Source organism: Urocitellus parryii, chromosome 3, assembly GCF_045843805.1.
Source record: "Urocitellus parryii isolate mUroPar1 chromosome 3, mUroPar1.hap1, whole genome shotgun sequence".
Lineage (NCBI taxonomy): Eukaryota > Metazoa > Chordata > Mammalia > Rodentia > Sciuridae > Urocitellus > Urocitellus parryii.
Window position 1 is genome coordinate 19,406,822 of NC_135533.1, and position 20,290 is coordinate 19,427,111.

General features: G+C 36.9%; 1 protein-coding gene across 1 annotated transcript in view; it reads right to left on the reverse strand.

The window, feature by feature from the left end:
* The window catches only part of Lrguk (leucine rich repeats and guanylate kinase domain containing), a 67,021-nt gene that overhangs the window by 34,583 nt on the left and 12,148 nt on the right, over positions 1-20,290 (reverse strand). The window contains exons 5-7 of the mRNA XM_077796416.1: positions 17,316-17,397; positions 7,963-8,087; positions 3,260-3,403 (exon numbers count right to left, since the gene is read on the reverse strand). Of these exons, the coding sequence (XP_077652542.1) occupies positions 3,260-3,403; positions 7,963-8,087; positions 17,316-17,397 (351 nt within the window). The remainder of the gene's footprint in view (positions 1-3,259; positions 3,404-7,962; positions 8,088-17,315; positions 17,398-20,290) is intronic.

Consider the following 20,290-nt stretch of genomic DNA (forward strand, 5'->3'; position numbering starts at 1 on the left):
CATCCCTGATACATAGAATTCTCAGTTGTCCTGGAGAAATCTCTGAGGAACTCTTCAGATGGCTCCACGAATGTTTCAAAGTACCATCTGTTGCTCCCCAACCTACCCAGTGGGGAGCCAGGGAATCCTGTTATTGTCAAGGACCCAGTTGTTACCAAAGGAGCTCCTTTGGGGACATGTAGCCACTTTTCTTTTTAATAGAATCTCTTTAACACTTGAAAATTATAAACTCCTGTCTTCGCTTGAGGATAGCTCTTCTTTAAACTATTCTGAATGTAATGTGAAAAGTCTCTTGAAATGGAAGAGAGCTACATACTGCTTGAGAGGTGTCTGCAGACTTGCATTCCCCAATATGGTAGTCACCAGCCACATGTAGTTACTTAGCACTTGCACTACAGCCAGCGTGAACTGAGATGTCATCTAAGCATAGAACATATACCCAATGTCAAAACTCAGTATGAGACAACAGAAGGCAAAATAACTCATTGATAATTTTATATGTAGATTATATGCTAAAAATATCATATTTTGGATATATTAAGTAAAATATATCATTAAAGTTGATTTCACCCGTTTCTTTTTCCATTTATTGTGACTACTAGAGAATTTTAAATGATATCCGTGACTCATTTCTGTGGCTCACATTGTATTTCTAGAAAAAAGCACTGTTCTCTGGCATTACACCACACCTAGTTCTGAAAGTGGTGGTGGTGGGGGGAGGCATTGGCATTTAATTTACTGTGTTATCTTGCAGAGGGTAAGCACATTGACTCAGGAGGCAAAGCATTCTCTACTTGAGTCCTGGTTCTGCTTTTTGCTATATAGAACTTTGGGCAAATTACTTAATTTTTCTGTGCCCTAGCTTCTTCATCTACAAAACAGCAATAATAACAGGGTTGTAATAAGGATTAAATGAGATACGTAAAGTGCTTAGACTAGTGCCTGGTGTATAAGTACTCAGCAGATATGTCTAGATAATTTTATGATTGTAATTTTTACTATCATTACCATTGCTCCTTTTCCTAAATCATGAGATGCCCCTAGTTGACATATAATGAGCTTATTCCAACTTTTCAACACCCCCGGCTATATGTGAGAACCATTTTAAGCAGGAATTTTTTTTAAAAAAACCCAGTCTTCAATGGTAATTGTGTAAAAAGGAAAAAATAACATGAAATAGAGATCATGCTGACGTCCTAAGAAACACAGTGCAATGAACAAAGTTCATCCACTAGAATTGAGAAGTGATCAAAACAACTTGATATACAAATCAAGTGAGATGCAGATGAACAGTTTTTCTATGATTAAAAATTCACTTATTCCCAGACTTTAATAACTAACTTTGACTTTTAGCAACTTAACAGATGATGTAAATTTGTCAGAGAAAGGGTCAGACCTAACTGATAAGCAGCATCCCAGCAAGACAGAGCAAGTCTCCACAGCGTCACACATTGCTCCACTGAGCATAGACTGTCTCAAACTTTGACCAACTTTTCATTCTCAAGAAGAAATAAACAAGTTGGGCATGGTGGCACATGCCTGTAATCCAAGTGGCTCAGGAGGCTGAGGTAGAAGCATTGAGAGTTCAAAGCCAGCCGCAGCAATTTAGTGAGACCCTAAGCAGCTCAGTGAGACCCTGTCTCTAAATAAAATATTTTAAAAAAGGGATGGGGATGTGGCTCAGTCATTAAGCACCCCTGAGTTCAATCCCTGGTACAAAAAGAGAGAGAGAGAGAGAGAGAGACAGACAGACAGACAGACAGACAGGCAGGAAGAAGAAATAAATGAAGTACTCAATATGAATAAAATCACTTTATAGAGATCTCATTGCTTATGAAGTTGGCTACAGGTGCCAACTTAATAGATCACGACTAGGAGCGCAAATGCTTTATTAAAAATAAAATGCAATTAAGAGTGAAAATCAGTTTATATAATTTTTGCAGTATATATTAAACCAGATTTCAAATTTTGAATATGCCCAATTCTCAACCCATTATACAGATTAGGATCATACCCTATTGTTGCCAACAGGATATAAGAAGTCACTTTCCATGCCTCTTCTCTGCATTTATTTTTTTCACCCCTTTCCTGGGGTGTTCACATTTTTAAAGTTTTTTATAAAATTATATGTATCCATCATGTGTAACTTGATGTTTTGAAATATATATAAATTGTCAAATGGCTAAATCTAGCTGATTAACATATGTATTACCTCACCAAGTTATTGTTTTATGGTAGAAAACATTTAAAACCTACCATCTTGGCATTTTTCAAAAATATGGTATATTATTATTAATTTTAGTAACTATGCTGTGCAATAGATCTTTTGAATTTATTCCTCCTATCAAACCAGAATGTTATATGCTTTGGCCAATGTTTTGGTCAGCTTTTTAAAAAACTGCTGCAACTGAAAGACCCGACCAGATCTACTGTAGAGGAAGAAAGAGTTATTTAAGGGTTCACAGTTTCAGAGGTCCCAGTCCACAGACAGCTGGCTCCATTCCTCAGAGCTCAAGATGAGGCAGACATCATGGTGGAAGAGTGTGGCAAAGGGAAGCATCTCACATGATGTTCCAGAAGCAGAGAGAGAGAGAGAGACTCCACTCTCCAGATGCAAATTATATAGGGACATCTCCAATTCCCACCTCCTTTAGCCACACAAAACCTCTTCAGTCACCACTCACTTAATCTCTATCAGAGGATTAATTCACTGATTAGGTTAAGACTCTCACAACCCAATCATTTCTCCTCTGAACTTTCTTGCACAGTCTCACACGTGAGCTTTTGTGGGACACCTCACATCCAAACCATAACAGCCAACATCTCCCAAGTCCCTCCTCTGACATAATACTGGCACAGTCTTCTCTTTGAATGTAGGCAAGAGTAATACCAGCCTGAGGCTAGTCTCTTACTCCACTCCCCTTGATCTGACAGTTCAGATATTTCTAATGCTATCTTTCTACACAAAATTTTGCATGAGCACATTTACTCCAGAAAATTATACACACATGATTGCAGTTTAAACCTTTAAAACAGTGCAATTAGTAAGCATCAACTTTTCAAAACTCATGAACTGTAAATATTTATTTTAAAAAAACAGTGCTTCTGGGACTACTGCTCTAATAAATTTGCTAGAATAACATTTCTAAACTGGCATTTCATGTGACAGGTCTTGAAAAGCCAATAAAGGGTGTCTGTGTTAACTCTCTAATGTGTTTTCTCAGGTAGATGCAGACACCAAGACTTGGGAGCACCTTACCTTATTATCCTCCAGGTTGATCACTTCCAGGAGGTCGTGATTCTCTAGGCCTTGGAGGCTGCATATCTGATTATGGGACAGATCTAGGTTCTGCAGGGCTTTCAGATTCTCTAAACCCGTGATGGTCTCAATGCAGTTATTGCTCTAAAATGAACAAAATATATGTAATATTTTAAATTCTTCTCATAAGAAAATTTGTAATAGCAAATTTTTATTTTGGATACTTCCCCAAATCTTCTTTTAAAAAAAAAAGAAAAGAAAAGAAAAGAAAGTAAGAAAAACAGGAAGTCATTCTTCGCACCCCACATACATATTTTCATCATTTACTCTTTGAAACACCCCAGAGAGTGATCCTAGTTTTTCAACTGAAAGATTGGAATATATCATCTTCATTTTAAAGATGAGTATTCAATCAATAGGAAAGACAAAAGGTAGGTAATATGAGCTTGTAACTGCACAGCTTAAGCCTAATGGCAGTATAACTCCATCTGGATCTCGAGAAATACAAACTAAATACAATTCTTTCAACCTATCACAATAAACCTCTAGAATATTATACTTTGTTTTCAGAAATACTCTAAATATAATAACATCAGACCACAAAGGCAGTGGTAGTGTGCTGCTTTGGTGGCCTCCAATGAATGAATCTTGTCTCTAGTAATTCATACTGTGTACAACTCCCTTTTCTTAAATCTAGGCTAGCCTATAACTTCCCATAGCCAAAAGAGTACAACAAAAGTGTGCCAGTTTCAAGCTTAAGACTTAGAAGGCTGGAAACCTTTGCTTTGGGTTTGGGGGAGCCCTGAGATATCATGTAAAAATTCCAGCCACTCTATTGCAGAGAACATGAAGACAGGCCACCCAGAGAAAAGGAAATCACATGGCAGAGTCCCTGGGACTAAAAAGAAAGAAAACTTAGCCATCCCAGCATCCCAGCTGAGTCAAGTCCCAACCAATATGCCAGGTGAATGCAGTAAGCCCAGCAGAAGAACCACCCGGCAGAACCCAGCTCAGACTAGGGAACTGTCAGCTAATCAAAGTTATTTCTCCAAGTCATTACAATTGAGGTGGCCTGTGATGCAATGACAGGTAGCAAACTAAGTTCTTCAATAATTCACACATGAGTATCTTCTCAGTCAGACTATAACAAAGATTTCATACTCAAATATTTTCTTTCCCAACCTCCATGTACTCATAATAACAAAAGGGATAAAAATAATTCTATTTTCTTGCTGGGTGCAGTAGCACACACCTGTCTATAATCCCAGAGGCTTGGGAGGCTGAGACAGGAGGATCAAGAATTCAAAGCAAACCTCAGCAAAAAGTGAGGTGCTAAGCAACTCAGTGAGACCTTGCCTCTAAATAAAATACTAAATAGGGTTGGAGTGTGACTCAGACATCTAGTGCCCCTGAGTTCAATCCCTGGTACTCCTCCCCCAAAAAAATAATAATTATATTTTCTTGTATGTTTTCCAACACATTCTTTGTTTCTTGACTTCCTTAGCCTTTAGGTATAAGAAATAGTATAATAAAGTAAAATTAAAATTTTAGTTTGAGTTGAAAATTATAATAAAGAGTAATTTTGAGGTTCAGTGAATGACCTACTGTACCCATCCTTAAACTTTCAAAACTTTTAATGAGCATTTAAAAAATGAAATTCTAGCGGTTCTTCTGCTGGGCTTGCTGCATTCACCTGGCATATTGGTTGGGACTTGACTCAGCTGGGATGCTTCGATGGTTAGATTTTCTTTCTTTTTAGTCCCAGGGACTTTGCCATGTGATTTCCTTTTCTCTAGGTGGCTTCTCTACAAGTTCTCTGCATTTTTTTTCCACCTACAATATTTTCACTAATATGGGTTTCCTGGTACATTTAATAGCAAAAGCTCATTGTCATCCTATTTTTCATAAAACTTCAAATCAATAATGAGTTGGATTTGTGTTCATTAATGTAATTCTATGACTCCTTAAAACATGTTAATAGGATGTTAATAATATATAAAGCTGTTAAAGTGCATGAGGGCTTATTGTACTATTCTTTTTATTTTTATGTTTTAAAAATGCAATAATGGAAAGGAAAAATATTCATAATCCCATTTGCCAAAATGAAATCAAATTTCCTTCTGTTCACACTTCAAAAAAGTTATAAAAAGCATAATAGAAAAAGGAAAGAAAAAAACTAAGCTTAGTATCACATCCACATAAATTTAATGTATTGAAATAAGACCTCAATATCCTATTCAAAAAATGCCCACACATCAAATTTATATACAATGCATTTTCCCCCAAAGAACTTTGAAGAGCTTTCGATATGTTAGATAGACCGTAATTCTTCTTCCCAGTGTCTCTGATGGCTTTCAAAGTGGTAGATGATATGAGCAGAGTGATGCATAGAAAAATTTAATTAGATAGCCTGTGGTCATAAAAGAAACCAGAACTGAGAAAATTTCAGAATTGCAAAATTTCTGAAGTGAGCGTCAGCTAGTCAAAGCCTTTACCCACGGCTGAAAGACTGACCTTCCCACTAGAAAGAGACGGCAGCTTCTGCACGGATGGTTCTTCCTGCTTGTTTTGTGATGATTAGCAAAGATAACACTTTTAGAGAAAAGCTATCTTCTTAAATAAGTAAAAAACATTCTTAGTCTATCGATTTGGCAGGGAAAAACCAAGTGGCTCTTAAGTGTGGAATGTGCTGTCATTACTTGCTAAGAAAAGCTGGGTGACAGAACAGCCCATTAGCAAACCACATTTTCCACTTTTCAACTTTTACATTTATCATAAAAGTCAAAGGTTGAGAATTAGCTCTAAACTATAAAATGAATTCTTTTCAATAGTAACAAAAGCAACTGGTTTTCTGATTCCATGAATTAAAAACAAAAGCATTAAAAATGGTAGAAGTAAATATGTGTCATTTTATGGTATAAATCTATTTTTAAATATTTTTTTTTAGTTGCAGTTGGACACAATACTTCTATTTTATTTATTTTTATGTGGTGTTGAGGATTGAATCCAGGGCTTTGCACGGCTAGGTGAACGCTCTACAGCTGAGCCACAACCCCAGCCCCATACGGTATAAAACTTTTTAAAAATAGAAAAAGTAAACCTTCTTATTCTCAAACTTTTTAAGGACAATAAAAGATAGCATGTTGTATATTTTGTAGCTCATTTTGGGTGATGGGAGCTGGAGTTGGATTGATCTATTTGCAGAAAAATATAAATACTTTATGCTTTTTCTAAAAACTGGTTGAGACAGACCTGTCAACATGGATTATTTATGTAGTTAATGAAACAAACTCTGAAGATGAAAGTGTTGTGTGTCATTCTCAATAAAGGATTCGATTCTCATTTCCTTCCATATCTCTTTCCCCTTAAAGTTCCACTTAAAATTAGTGGGAATGTTAATGCAGATAAGATATGCATAGAAAAGGAAAAGATTCTAAGAATCTAGGAAATGAGTAGTACAATATTGCTAATAATCCTTCAGATGATCATAACTTTAAAATATGACTTTCTTTTGGAATTTAAAATTTTCAATACCATTTATCAAATTCATTTTCATATGCTTTGTGAACAAACCCTAGTAGGCAGAAAACATGAAGTCCCAGGTAAATTATTAAACCTTTTGTCTGATTCTAGAATGTTAGTATTTACCCTCACCTAACTCACTGTAGAGATGCTCTAAGCTCAAGGCAAGGGAAGTTTTCACAAAGGCAACCTTCAGTGATCTGTGGTTAATAAGACAGGAATAGTATATCTCATATGTCAAAAATCTGCAGATAGCCCAAGATGTCATTTCAGACAACAGTTCAACATCCTCCTGTGGGACAGTTCACATACAAAATTGATAAGCTACAAGCTCCATGGCTGGAAGCGCTTCCTGCCCACCCTGTGACACATGTAACAAAGAACAGCAAAGCCATCTAAGGGTAGGAGGGAGGAGGAAAGGAAGCAAAAGAAATCTGGATATGCCAACAGACAGTATTATGGGCACCCCACATTCGTGAGCTATAGTGTTATTTTTAAGATATCATGTATATCTCTGGGACTACCATGATCCTGCTGATGTTTTTGGTAAATGAACTCTATTTTCACTGAATCATAGTCACACTGCATGTCATATGGCTTAAAAAGGATGCTCTCCATGGGAAAAAACAATCAAATTGAACATTCTGGTTGGAATTGTTCTGTTATTGTCAGCATGATTTCTGATTTTCTAGAATGAGAGACTAGAATGTACTAATATAAAAGGACAACCAAAGTTCAATGCCTAGAAACATCGTACAGTTTATTTGAAGGCGATAAAGTGTGAACCACAATAACTACTATGCTTAAATAAGGTTTAATATTATTTTCCCAAATAAAATATTGTTAAATACTTTTTCATAACTGATAAAAGACATCTTTCTTTCCCAGTATATAAAGTAAATCTTTTTAAAAAGTTGGTTAACAAATTAGAAAATCATTTTACATTTTCATGGATTATCAATATTGCATGCATGTGTACATATACACTCACACACATACACACACACACACACACACACACACACACACACAGAGCCCAGATATGGAATGAAGTAAACAAGGAGAAGACAATGACATTTCATGAAGGAACTGGCTCTTTATCTACTTGAAAAATTCTAAGTAGTCATAATTCATAGATTTATTAAGCATTAATTGCTACTTCTACAAAGAATGACACTTACCAGACAAAGTATTTTGATGGGTAATGAGTTTAAGCCACTAATTGTCATGATCCTGTTGTTGGACAAACTAAGGTGGGTGAGGCTACTGCACATATCTAGTCCTCTAATTTCCTCTATCTCATTGTCTGTATATCACAACGGTTTAAGGAAAATGTCATTGAAAGCATTTTGAAGATAAAAAGAATTAGTATTAAATCATCACTAGAAAAATCAGACAACAGTTGAAATAAAGATTATATGCCCAATATAAGATGAACACTAGATTCTGAGATATATTTTTCATATGGCATTCTATATGAAATTAAAAGTTTAAAAAATGCTCAGTAGTATTTGCATTCATATGTGACTCATTCAAATGGTATAAAAGAACTCCCAGTTTCAGAGCTGCCTCCTTGGCAACGTCTTCCCTTGGTTGGTTAATGATCTATGAAGCTATGTGCTTTCCCCCTGCTAGGACTTCTGAATGTGGGGTGGCCCTGAAGAGGGCACAGGTGCCAAGGTTTTTCATCTCTGTAACTAGAATGACAGCCTGGGACATGCCCTCTGTAGCAAATGGGTGGCCCAAAGACTAGAACCTGGCACAGAGAGGGACATCCCTTTCTGCTTGTATTGGTTTCTCTTCTCCCTTTAAAATAAAAGAGGCGTAAACTCGGCTTTCTTCTGTCAATTAAATTTATTACATTTATTGCTAAAATGTCAACATTTTATCTTGTGTCCCCTCCTTGTAGGCCCCTAAAGCTGTAATCTCAAAGTCACCAGCTTAGTCTCTCTGATCAGTTCCAGGATTTAATGTCATTGCCTCATCCAAGCTCAGTGTTCCCTTTCAAGTAGCCTGTGACATCACCAGTTCTCAGCTATTCATAATCGGCATGACATCCCATTAATCACGAAGACCTGGCATTTTTGCCTTAAAATATCTCTTTCATCATTCCCTGCCTTTTTATTCACTCCTCTGCCAACTGAATCCACCTTTAGCACTCATCTCCAACACTACTGCTATATTCATCATTCCTGCCTTTGAGTCCCCTACACACTGTAGTCAGAGGTTAATTTTTTCAAAATGTTGATTGGATATCTTATTTCAATTTAAAAATTCTCTAGGATGAATTTCAAAGTGCTCACTGACATTTAAGACCCTTCACAAAACCTACTTATCCTATTTCATCTCCATTATAACCCATTGAGGGTTCTCCATTTCTCCCATGTTCTCCAATTCTCTCAATTGTTCTGGAATGGACCAGGAGCTTTCTTACTTGGCAGTGTATTTTTTAAAATCCATTTTGCTTTCCTATTACTTTCTAAACCCTATTCTTTTTTTAATATATTTTTTTAGTTGTAGTTGGACAAAATACTTTTATTTTATTTATTAATTTTACGTGGTGCTAAGGATCGAACCCAGGGCCTTGCACATGCGAGGCAAGCGCTCTACTGCTGAGCCAGCCCTAAACCCTATTCTTTAGGATATAACTCCATATTCCATAGTTTTTTCTTTTCCTTTCTCTTAAACATTCACATTACACTGATATCTCAAGTTTTATTTTTGATAATCCTCATTTTCTTATTTCTTTTTTTATTACTTTTTAATTATACAAGCAAGTAGAAAGGATAGCCTAGGGGGGCAAATTCACACTACGTGTGACAGATAAAAGACTACTACCTAGGATACATAAAAAATTACAACAAATCTAGGGGGGAGGACAAACCAACTCAATATAATATGGACAAAGAATATGATCAAGCAATTTCCAGAAAATAATACCCAAGTGACTAATAAACATATAAAAAGATGTTCTACTTCACCTGAAGTCAGGAGAATGCAAACCAAGATGCCATTCTTCACCATCCAATTAGCAAATATCATAAAATAAAAGATTTTGAGGAACATAGATTTTTACATAACTGGATGAGTGGGTCTGTTATGATAAAGCCACTCTGCAGGCAAGTTGGTAATGCCCATCATACTTGAAAATACGTCTCAGCACATCCACTTCTTGGTATCCATTCTAGAGGAGCCATATCTTTCTCAAGGCCTTTTCTGGTCAACTTCTAACCCCTTGCTATCCTCTTCCATTCATGGAAAAACAGAGAACTTTGTAGATAGGAAGGAAGGGATCATAAATATCATAAAAACATGTTTTGCCTCAGAATGACTTGGAATTATCCTAACGCTAGGATTTACTGGTTTTGTGAATTCACTGCACTCTGCTCAGATTTTTCATTTGTAAAATGGGGACATCAAGTTGCCATTAGGCCAAATGTTAGGATGTCAATGAGCCATACCTCAGACTTATAAGGCACTGATCTCATTTACTAAATTATAATCACATGAGGCCAAGGAATCTTGTCCTGCACCTCTTGGCCAATAGCATGGAAATGGGAGATTCAAGGATGGGATTAAATCAAAAAAGAGCTAGGCCAGAGAAAAAAGGTCAATAAGGAAACTAGATAAGAATATGTTGCTAAATATACAGAAATTCCTAGGTTTTCCTCACTGGTTTCAGATCCAATCTTTGGGCTGAAATCCAGCTCTGTGAGGTCAATATGTATTTTCAGATTGACTTCCAAGAAGCTCCCGCTAGAACATTCTCACACACAGATATTTGTGCTCACTAACACTATCTTTTCTGCTTCTGATTTCTTTGTGCTCTTCAAATAATTATTCTAAAACTAGAAAAAGACCAGATCTTTGTAAATATGAATTATAACAAAAGATGGATATAAAATATAGGAAAGAGTAAATTAAACTATCTCACAGAGCTACGGATGAAATAAAATACTCTTTAAAGAGGTAATCTTTGACAACAAAAACTAGGCTATGAAAACTTCAAGTGGCTACCTTCCTCAGCTATTTCAGGAGCACTAGTGTCCTGGTAGCTCTTTTATAACCAAGATGAAGATGCTCTGAATCATGGCAGAACAATACAGGTGCTTGTGAGCAGCTGGGTAGGGTCCCATGGGAAACAGGCAAGGATCAGAAAACTAGAAGACAGGAATCCTGATAGTAGGAACTGAAAGTTTGTTTATTGGGTCCACAGTCATTTTCCCAGACATTCGAGGATACCACAGCCCCCTTGGTATACCCAGTTCCCTATCAAGTTCTCCAGTAAGTCCTGTAAGGATAGAAAGAAAGAGGAACGCAGTTGTCTTACTTCAGTCCAGCATGGCTCCTGCAGGTCTCACCACCATCCCTCACAGTCCTGGGAGAAAAAGTAAGGCACTGACTAAACATCTCTGCTCAGAAATATGCTCATCTCAGAAAAACTATCTCCTCCAGTTTCCCAATTCTTCACTCCAGGCACTGGAAGTTAGTCAGGTTGTTGGGTAAAGAGCACAGCTGGCCCACCAAACACACAGGGTCCACGTCCTCATATTCCACCAGCCAAGGGTTGAAAATATTGTATAAAAACAAAATTACATTGTAGGTATAGACTTCCTTCATTGCTTTATTCTCAACAATGCAGAACAACTATTGAGTATTATAAGTATTCTAGGGATGAATTAAAATTACAGGTGCATGTGCCTAGACTATAGGCAAACACTAGGCCACTGTACATAAGGGATTTGAGCATCTATCAATTTTGGCGTCTGAGGAGGGTTCTGAAACCAATGCCCCACGGATACTTTAGTGTGACTGTACTTATAGCAGTGGTATTCCAGTGCCCCTGTAATTATTCTAACAGTCACATCACACCTGGCTGCCAGCAACAGTAACAGTCGACATGCCAGACTGGGCCTGAGAGAGCTCTTGGTTGGCAGTTCGCTTTCAGGAGCACCTTTATCTCTTCAATCTCCTGCTTTCTTATTTTAAGAACCTTCACAGAATGTAACTTGCCCTTCTTCCTAACATTATTCTTTCATGTTCTTTCTTAGGTCTTAGGAGTTTCTGATAAGAAAAGGTATAATCTGATAAATCACTAAACTATTACAATGAATTAGCTTACTGGGCTAATCCTCTTAGGTATATTATAATTTTAAAAGACGGTATCAGGTAAGAGAGACTCCAGGAACTCAAAATCATCATATTGCATTCCAGCGCTAAAGTTTTGCCATTCTGTGAATAAATCTCTTGCAGGGGAATTTTAGACCCTTGTGGAAACCGAGTGGAGAAGCCTGTAGCACTTTAGCATAACTTTACAAGGAGGGAAAAATCCCAACAATATATTTTTACATTTTGGCAGTGCTGCCAGTACTTCTCAAATGCTTGACATGAATTATTCACTAGTTCAGTATTTGCTCTTATTCATTTGTCTACAACCATAAAATATAGTTCAGGTGTACAGAAAACAGTTACTGAGAAATACGTAGGAAATCCATCACAATTCTCTTAGTGGAGAAGACCACAATGATGGCTTTAATCAAAACTAATCCTGAAAGATCTACATCACCTTACCAGTGAAAAATGAGCTTTACGATAGGAGTGAATCTAAGAAAAGAAACATGCGTATGATGTAAATAGCTATGCAATAAAAGTAATAATTACTCAGCTGATTGCAACATGGGAAAAACAACTGAATTCTGAAGACTAATCTCAGTTCAAGCATTTACCAGATGATTCTAGGCAAGTTCTTGACCCTCAATGAGTCTCAGACTCCTTTTCATTTAATATATAAATAAAATAATGGTAAGCACTAGATGATCTCTAAAATCCTATCTAGATTTAAATCTCTATGAATCATTTTTTTAAATTCCATGATCCATAATCCTAAAATGCAGCCTAATCAATAACCACTCAATGCTTACAGGTAAAAAAAAATAAACTATCAACTTATATAATAATAAGTACTTATTATTAATAATAATCTACTTTACCTTAGCAAAATTTCTTATCTTGCAATTTAGGGTGATTATCAATTAATCATCAGTTATCCATCAGTTAAAAGTTAGGACAAAATAGCCTAAAATAAGTTAAATTTTAAAATTGAGGCTTTAGAGTTTACAATTCACTCTGAGTTATTGATGTAATCTACTATAATCACATTGTCAGTATCACTAGCTTGTTTGATGATTTAGATCATTATTCTCAACTAAATTCATTCAGTAATTTGGGGTTCTTAAATTTTTATATAGAATTAAGCTAATTAAGTTAATCTTAATACTTGATTTATAATTGGCCATGGATGGCCTTTTATATTCTTCCAAAAATAATAGGGGGTAGGATGTAGCTCAGTTGTAGAGCACCTGCCTAGCAGGCTTGAGGTCCTGGGTTCAACCTGAAGCCACACACACACACATGTAAAATGAACATTCATGAAACTACTCTCATCCCAGCCCAAGTTTAGAACACCAGCAACAACTTAAACCTGCCTCTGCACACTGTTCCTGTTGAATCCTGTATCTGAGATCGGGCAGAGATCATCATTATGCTGGATTGTCTCTTTCCTCTTCCCTTTCCTCCTCCCTGTAGTTTCATACCTAAATTATATTTGTTTTTATCAAGATTCACCTTTATTGCTTCACGGAGGTATATTTTACTCATTGTAACTACTGTATATATGTTATTGTGAGACTACAGTATAATTTGTGCTTTCCATTATCAATGAACATTTGAATTGTTCCCATTTTTGCTACGATGAGCAATATCAGTATGGACATTCTTACACACGTCTCCAGGTGCATGCTAAACTTTGCATATGAGGAATGAAAGTGTTAGGTCATAGTGAATTTGGATGTTCAACTTTACGAGATAGTTCGAAGTTATTTTTCAGAGATGTCATACCTACTAACAAGGTAAAAAAGAAATCCTCTTGCTCCCCGTGTTCTGTATAACATAGCCTGTATTTGAACAGATGCCCAGACAATTTGAGTGGACACTAAAGCCTGAGAAGCATTGGTCTAGAAATCAGCTTCCTTCCTAATCCCCTGCCTTCCAGAAGGGCCTCAGCATCCAGAGCCCCTTCCCAGCCTTCAGGGTACCCAGACATGACAGTGTGGAGTTTGATATGGAGAGCACTGTTCTCCAACACTTGCTTGGTATTTTTAGATTTCTTAAATTTTGCCAATGAAATGGATATAATACAATGTCAAGTAGTTTTCAGTTTCATTCCTTTGAAAGAAAATAAGGCTTATCTAATTTGTTTTCTATAAGATTCATTTTACATCTTTGCACATCTTCTTATCCAGGGTCATGGGATATATTTCTCTATAAATCTTCAATACCCTTCAAGAAAGTTTTATTATGAACCCCCCACACACACTTATTTATCCTTAATAAGATTCATGTTTTTGCTCTTCTAAGTGGTGTCTCTTTGTGTTTTCCAATTCCTTGCTTCTGATAAAGAGAAATGTGATTGTTTTCTGTTTATTGAAGTCATATCTAGCCACCTCGCTGAACTCTCAAAACTATTATTTCAAGTGAAAGCTCTTGTTTATATTCTCTGTAGCTATACATGTCATTTGCAAAGAATGACTTATTTTTTTTCCAGTCTCAATTTTATACATCTAATTTCTTTCCCCAAGGGGTAAAAGTTGCAATGGTGGGTATCCTTGCCTTGTTCCCGATTTTAAAGAAGAATGCATAGGATCCCCAATCGCCCAACTAGGATAAAGTTTGAAACATTTTTGTGGACATTTTGTAACAAGAAAAGCCCCTGTTACTAGTTTACTGGGAGTTTTATTGTGAATAAGTGCTGTGTTTTATTAAATTTTACTTATCTATTCAGCTTCTTTAAGGACTATAAGGCTTATTTTCCTTAATCTGTTAATATTCTTAGTTAATTTATAGATTTTCTAATATTAAACTACTCTTACATTCCTAAGATAAACTCATGTTCACAGCTTATCATCATTTTTAATACTTTATCAAATTCAGGTGCTACTAATTTGTTTAGGATTTCTACATTTATATCACGGTTGAAATAAGGCTGTCCTTTTCCTTTCTCTTGTAATTCCTTGTCTGGAGTGGCAATCAACGTACCTCATCAGAATGAACTGTGAATATGCTTTCTATTTTTAATGTTTGAAAGAAATTATTCATTATTGGAAGGTCTATTCTTAAAATTATGGGTAAAGTGAAGTGTTTTTGTAGGAAGATTTTTAATCTAATTAATTTTAATTTGTAAGAACTATTTTTTAATGAATTACTTTTATAGCTATAGGACTACTTGGGGTTTCTAATTCCAAATGAATGTTTTGACTTAAAATAATTTCTGGGCATTTGTCCATTTCATCTAAGTTTTCAAATGTACTACCTTAAAACAAAATTATCTTTTTAATCTCAAAGTAGTTTAGTCATTTAAGAAATAATCTAATCCGGTTCATTTCTCCTCCAAATAGATTAATCTATAATCTTACCAAATGCTTATTTTAGTTTCAACTTCCAAACTTATAAAGCCCCACCAGCTGCACCATGTGCAATATGATTATTGAAAGAACAAAAGGCATAAAATCGAGTACTGTTTAGAAAACAGCCTACTAGCTTTTCAAAACTGTAAGATATTTAAGTTTATTTCATTAGTAGTCCATGAAGAGTAGTTTGTTTTGACTACTTTGCATTTTTTTTTTCAAACCAGGTGGCTCATGGTGCCATGCTATGCTTTAATCAGATGCCCATATTCTGGATTTTGATTGGTAAATATAGTTGATGAGTTTCAGTGATAAAACTCGATTGCTACTTCTGATGTAAAGTTAAACAAAACCAACAACAACAACAACAACAAATAACTCCTTTCTTTATGAAAGTTGACATTTACAGAGTCATAATACTTTAATTTTATTACATGGAAATCTAAATGGAAATTTAAGATTCTCATGCTTTAATATGTGTTCCCCATTTTGACTCCAGAATAATAGGAAGTTATTTTCTCTGACAATTCCAGACTGCGCATAAAGAATGATTTGGGGGGAAACAGTGCTTTCCATATCAAACTCCACACTGTCATGTCTGGGTACCCTGAAGGCTGGGAAGGGGCTCTGGATGCTGAGGCCCTTCTGGAAGGCAGGAGCTTAGGAAGGAAGCTGATTTCTAGACCAATGCCTCTCAGGCTTTAGTGTACACTCAAATTGTCTGGGCATCTGTTCAAATACAGGCTATGTTTGTATAATTCTGGGGTGGAGCCCAAGAACCTACTAAGACATTGCAGGTGATGCTGACTCTAGTCTCCCTGGGAAGCATGCTTCCATATGGCCTGAGATGACTGGATTTCTTAGACACATGGCTTCTAAGCTGTCAGACTCATTTTCTTTGAAAATTTAATACATATGATACTCAAGCATTAAATGAAGGTTTTATGGAGACATGCTGCTAATGGGTATTTCTAATTTGTCAATGGAACATTCCATTTGGATCACTATTTGATTTCTCTATTAGGCTACAATCAGGAGAGCATGCTCATGTCAAGAGCACATCTCAGTGTCCATTTATTGCTTGTTGTCACATACAAGTTCTAAAGGGATGGGACTACGCTCTAGCCTTCCATGATATATGAATAAAAGGTTTTTTTTTACAAAATATGTTTTCAAAAATATATACCTTCTGTAATCTCGGCCTTAATACAAACAAGCTGCTGACATATCCCTGGAATGAGGTACCCAGGGGCAATCAACTCATGCTCCATTCTGTCCTGAAGAACCTCAGGTGGGTAGAAAGATACCTGGAGAGAAGTCACTGCTCCCTTATTACCCAGAGAACATCGGTCTCTGGTGTAAGGAAGAAGCTCAAGCTCATTAAACTCACAGATCTCCAATTAACTAACCTGTTAGGTCCCAGAAGTTGCTTTAGAACTTTAGGGGTTCTGTCTGCATGGGAGCCTGATTCATGCAAGAGGTATGCTCCCAAAGTTGGTTGTAAATCAAAATGGTTTTTTTTGTTTTGTTTTTGGTGAAAGCATATTTAAATATACTAGAGGGGTTGGGGGCATAGCTCAAAGGTAGAGCCCTTGCCTAGCATACTCAAGGCCAGGTTTGATCCTCAGCCCTGCAAACAAACTAGAAGGGTTTGCTTTATTTAAAGGAAATCCAGTTTGAATTCTCTTGTAAAATAAATACCACTCATTTTCCTTATGAAAATATCTGGATTTTCAAATGCTGGATTTATATAAAACTGGGCACAAATTTAAGAAAATTTGAAGAAATTCATTCACTCTGGCTCTGGAATTAAGAATAAGCCTACAATCCTCAGAAGGACTACCTTACTTCTCAAGAGTATGCTCTTGGAAAGCTCTAACTTGCAGTTTTATTCCTTAGTAAATAAAATATCTTTACTCATTTTGTGCATATCAAGTTTTAATCATTGAAACGAGTCACATCTCTAGTAAATTACACATCTGCTATTATTCCATCTAATCTGCTACACATTCTTTGATGGAGCTAGTAGTAGCTATTAACCAAATTTTCCCCTTTACTCATTCAAAGGATACTATCCAAAATCAGTTTAGTGAGAGCATGGTATGCCGACAAATTACACATTTCAGAGATTTGATTGCTGGAAAAATCCACCATCTGGAGAGAAAAAGAGAACATGTTACCCATCATTTTTCATTCGTATTCATCACAGTAATTAATTGCATGAGAAGGTATTTCTGTCATTTCTGCACAGCTCTAGTTAGAATATGTTACTGAAAGAACACCAAGGCTAAAACATTCAGGTGTCTCCAATTAAGTTTCCTAAACTTGTCCTCTTCTGTTGACTTTGAGGGACAGGAGGTGGGAGAGACCTTCTTTCATGGCCACCTCCCCACGACCCACAGGTTTTACGTCTGCAGCTGCGCTCTTCTGTCCAGCATTGGTTTCAAACTTCCTTGGTCTTCCTGCAGGCTTCCCTCAGCTGCACCCTGACACCGTGCCTTTGGTCTTCTCCAACACCCAGTGAACCATATTCATTTCATTTATGTGTCATCCTGTTTCCCTTCGCCTTGCCTCTTCCTTTCCTATGACAGTATATTCTCCCATGTCACCTCCTAATTGCCGGAATAGTCTTTTTTCTTCATCCCTCAGGCCGCCCTTTCAACTCTACAACCTTTTTCAAAATTGACAATTTTAGGTAAGCATTTTCAGCAACATCTGTTGTTCCTGATCAAAAATATGAGCCTAGGGGCTGGGGGTGCAGCTCAGTGACAGACATTTGACTCCCATGAGGGGTTCTGGGTTCCAACCCCAGGACCCCCCCTCCCCCGACTCAAAAAGACAAAAGTAGGAGACTAAAAATGACATTAACTTTGTTTAATTATTCACCTACCATCAAAGACTATATATATTTTTTAATAAACTCCAAATTCTTTTAAACATTGCTTTGATAAGTTGCTGGGCAGACTAAAATCATTTTCTGAAAAACTATCAAGCAATTTATGTAATGAGTACTATCCTTAAGTTCTTATGCCCTTTAAAGCCACGATGCCACCCCCAATTTCACTAATATTTTTTTAGCAATGCACTGAATACTAAATATTTTCCATACTAAAATTTTTTATACTAAACACTAGAAAAATCAGTACTCAAATACAAGAGTAGAAAACTGATTAAATCAATTACCAGATAATGACAGGATCATAGTCAATAAAACACAAGTGTGTAGGCTGTGTGAAAAAATAGAAATGTGCAAATAAAGCATTAAATTAAAATTCTGACCACAAATTTGTACCTAGAGGAATGGCAGATACATAAAAGGCATACTATGAAGCAAGTCAGCTTCGCATGATGTAAATGGAGTTCAATGTGCACTTTTTTCTTCTATATAATAATCTATATAATAATTCTTCTATAATAATTCCTTCTATTTAATAATAATATAATTATTGGAAGTAAACATCATTATCTGGGCTTACCTGCGCTTGACACTTTCACTTTTGTGCTGTAGCACGCCATCGAACCACACCTCTGTCAGGACTGTCTGCCAACACTATGCCCTCTATGCACCTGTGATGTTAGGTTTGTTGAGAGACTTTGAAGGGGTCATGATAGGGCTCTGACTCTCATTGGAAACTAGAACTTACAGGAAGTACCCATCAAATCAAATTAATGGTTTTTTCCACCTACTAAAAGCAAAATCATTCTATAAATACAAAAAGAGTACATGCTCTTTATAAAGGAAATGTATGCTTTCTATTTGGCACACAAAGCTCATAGAAATGAAATGAAAAAGAAGTAATCCTCTCAAGAGGGGCGAACATAGTTCTACCCAAGCCTGATTTTCAGGGAAAAAAAAAATGGGCTGTGGAATCTCAGGCACTGAGCTCAATCTCAGTTCCCTACCTCCCAGTAATGGCTGATACTTAACCTTTCTGTACTTGAGTGTCCAGATCTATAAAATGAGACAGAATCAGCTGGCTCACAGCTTCATTGGGAGGGTCAAATAAGAAGATGCATTGATAACACTGGGAAGTCCTCAACCATTCCTTCCCAGGTCTGCACAGAGCTCACACAGGGTTGATAGCCCTGGTCAGGGCACGCTGGCACTTGGCAAACATGTCTCTAAAGTCACCAATATGTTTGCTCTTAATGCTCAAGGAAGTTGGAACCTTAAAGATGGGGCAAATGGTTTGTTTTTGTTGGTTTGTGAAGTCTTTTGTGGGGGGTGGGGGCAAGGTGGGGCGTGAATGGAGGAACAGCCTGGTGCTGCCGTGGTTGATTTCCCTGGGCTCACAGCCAGGTGAGTGGGGCAGCTGAGGAGAACCAAAGCAGCTCTGCAAACACATTTCTCGGTGACCTCAAGACCCGTGCTCTCAATACTGAGTACTAAAACGCACCTAATGTGGCTTATCTGGACAAAGGAATGGCTCCCTAGGAATAACTACAATTTCAAAGCAGGAAAATGTACTACTGACAAAAACGGAGTGATATGAAGCAAAGACGAAAATCAAGGAGTCTCACCGACAGGGACAACGTCAGATTATTCATTTAGAACATTTTCGTGTTTGTGCAAGCCTCAGAACACTTGAGATCTAATTGAACTTGTAAATAAGATGGCATGAATAGATTTAAAAAGGCAATAGCTGATGTCCATTATTTAAGATTTTTTTTCATTAAATACTAAAGTTCAATAGAAGAAAATTAATCACAAGTTCTGTGGCAATGACTCCCAAATTTGTCAGCACAGTCTCTGGCAGGGGACACAGGCTTTGGTAGTTCTTAAAACTCCCCTAGGTGACTCTAATGGGCAGAAAAGTTCGGGAACCACCACTCTAACCGTATCTAAGTAGGGTCCGTGGATCAGCAGTGCCTGAAAGGGGGCTAGAAATCACAGTGTCAGGTCCCACTCCCCACCTGCCAGGTCAGAATCTCATCTTCACAAGAACCACAGGTGACTTGGGTACATATGCAAGCAGGAAACACGCCCCTCTAAGGCAGAGCGAACTGTCCCCAGACCACAGAGAGTTCATTTCTGCTTTAGAAGTAC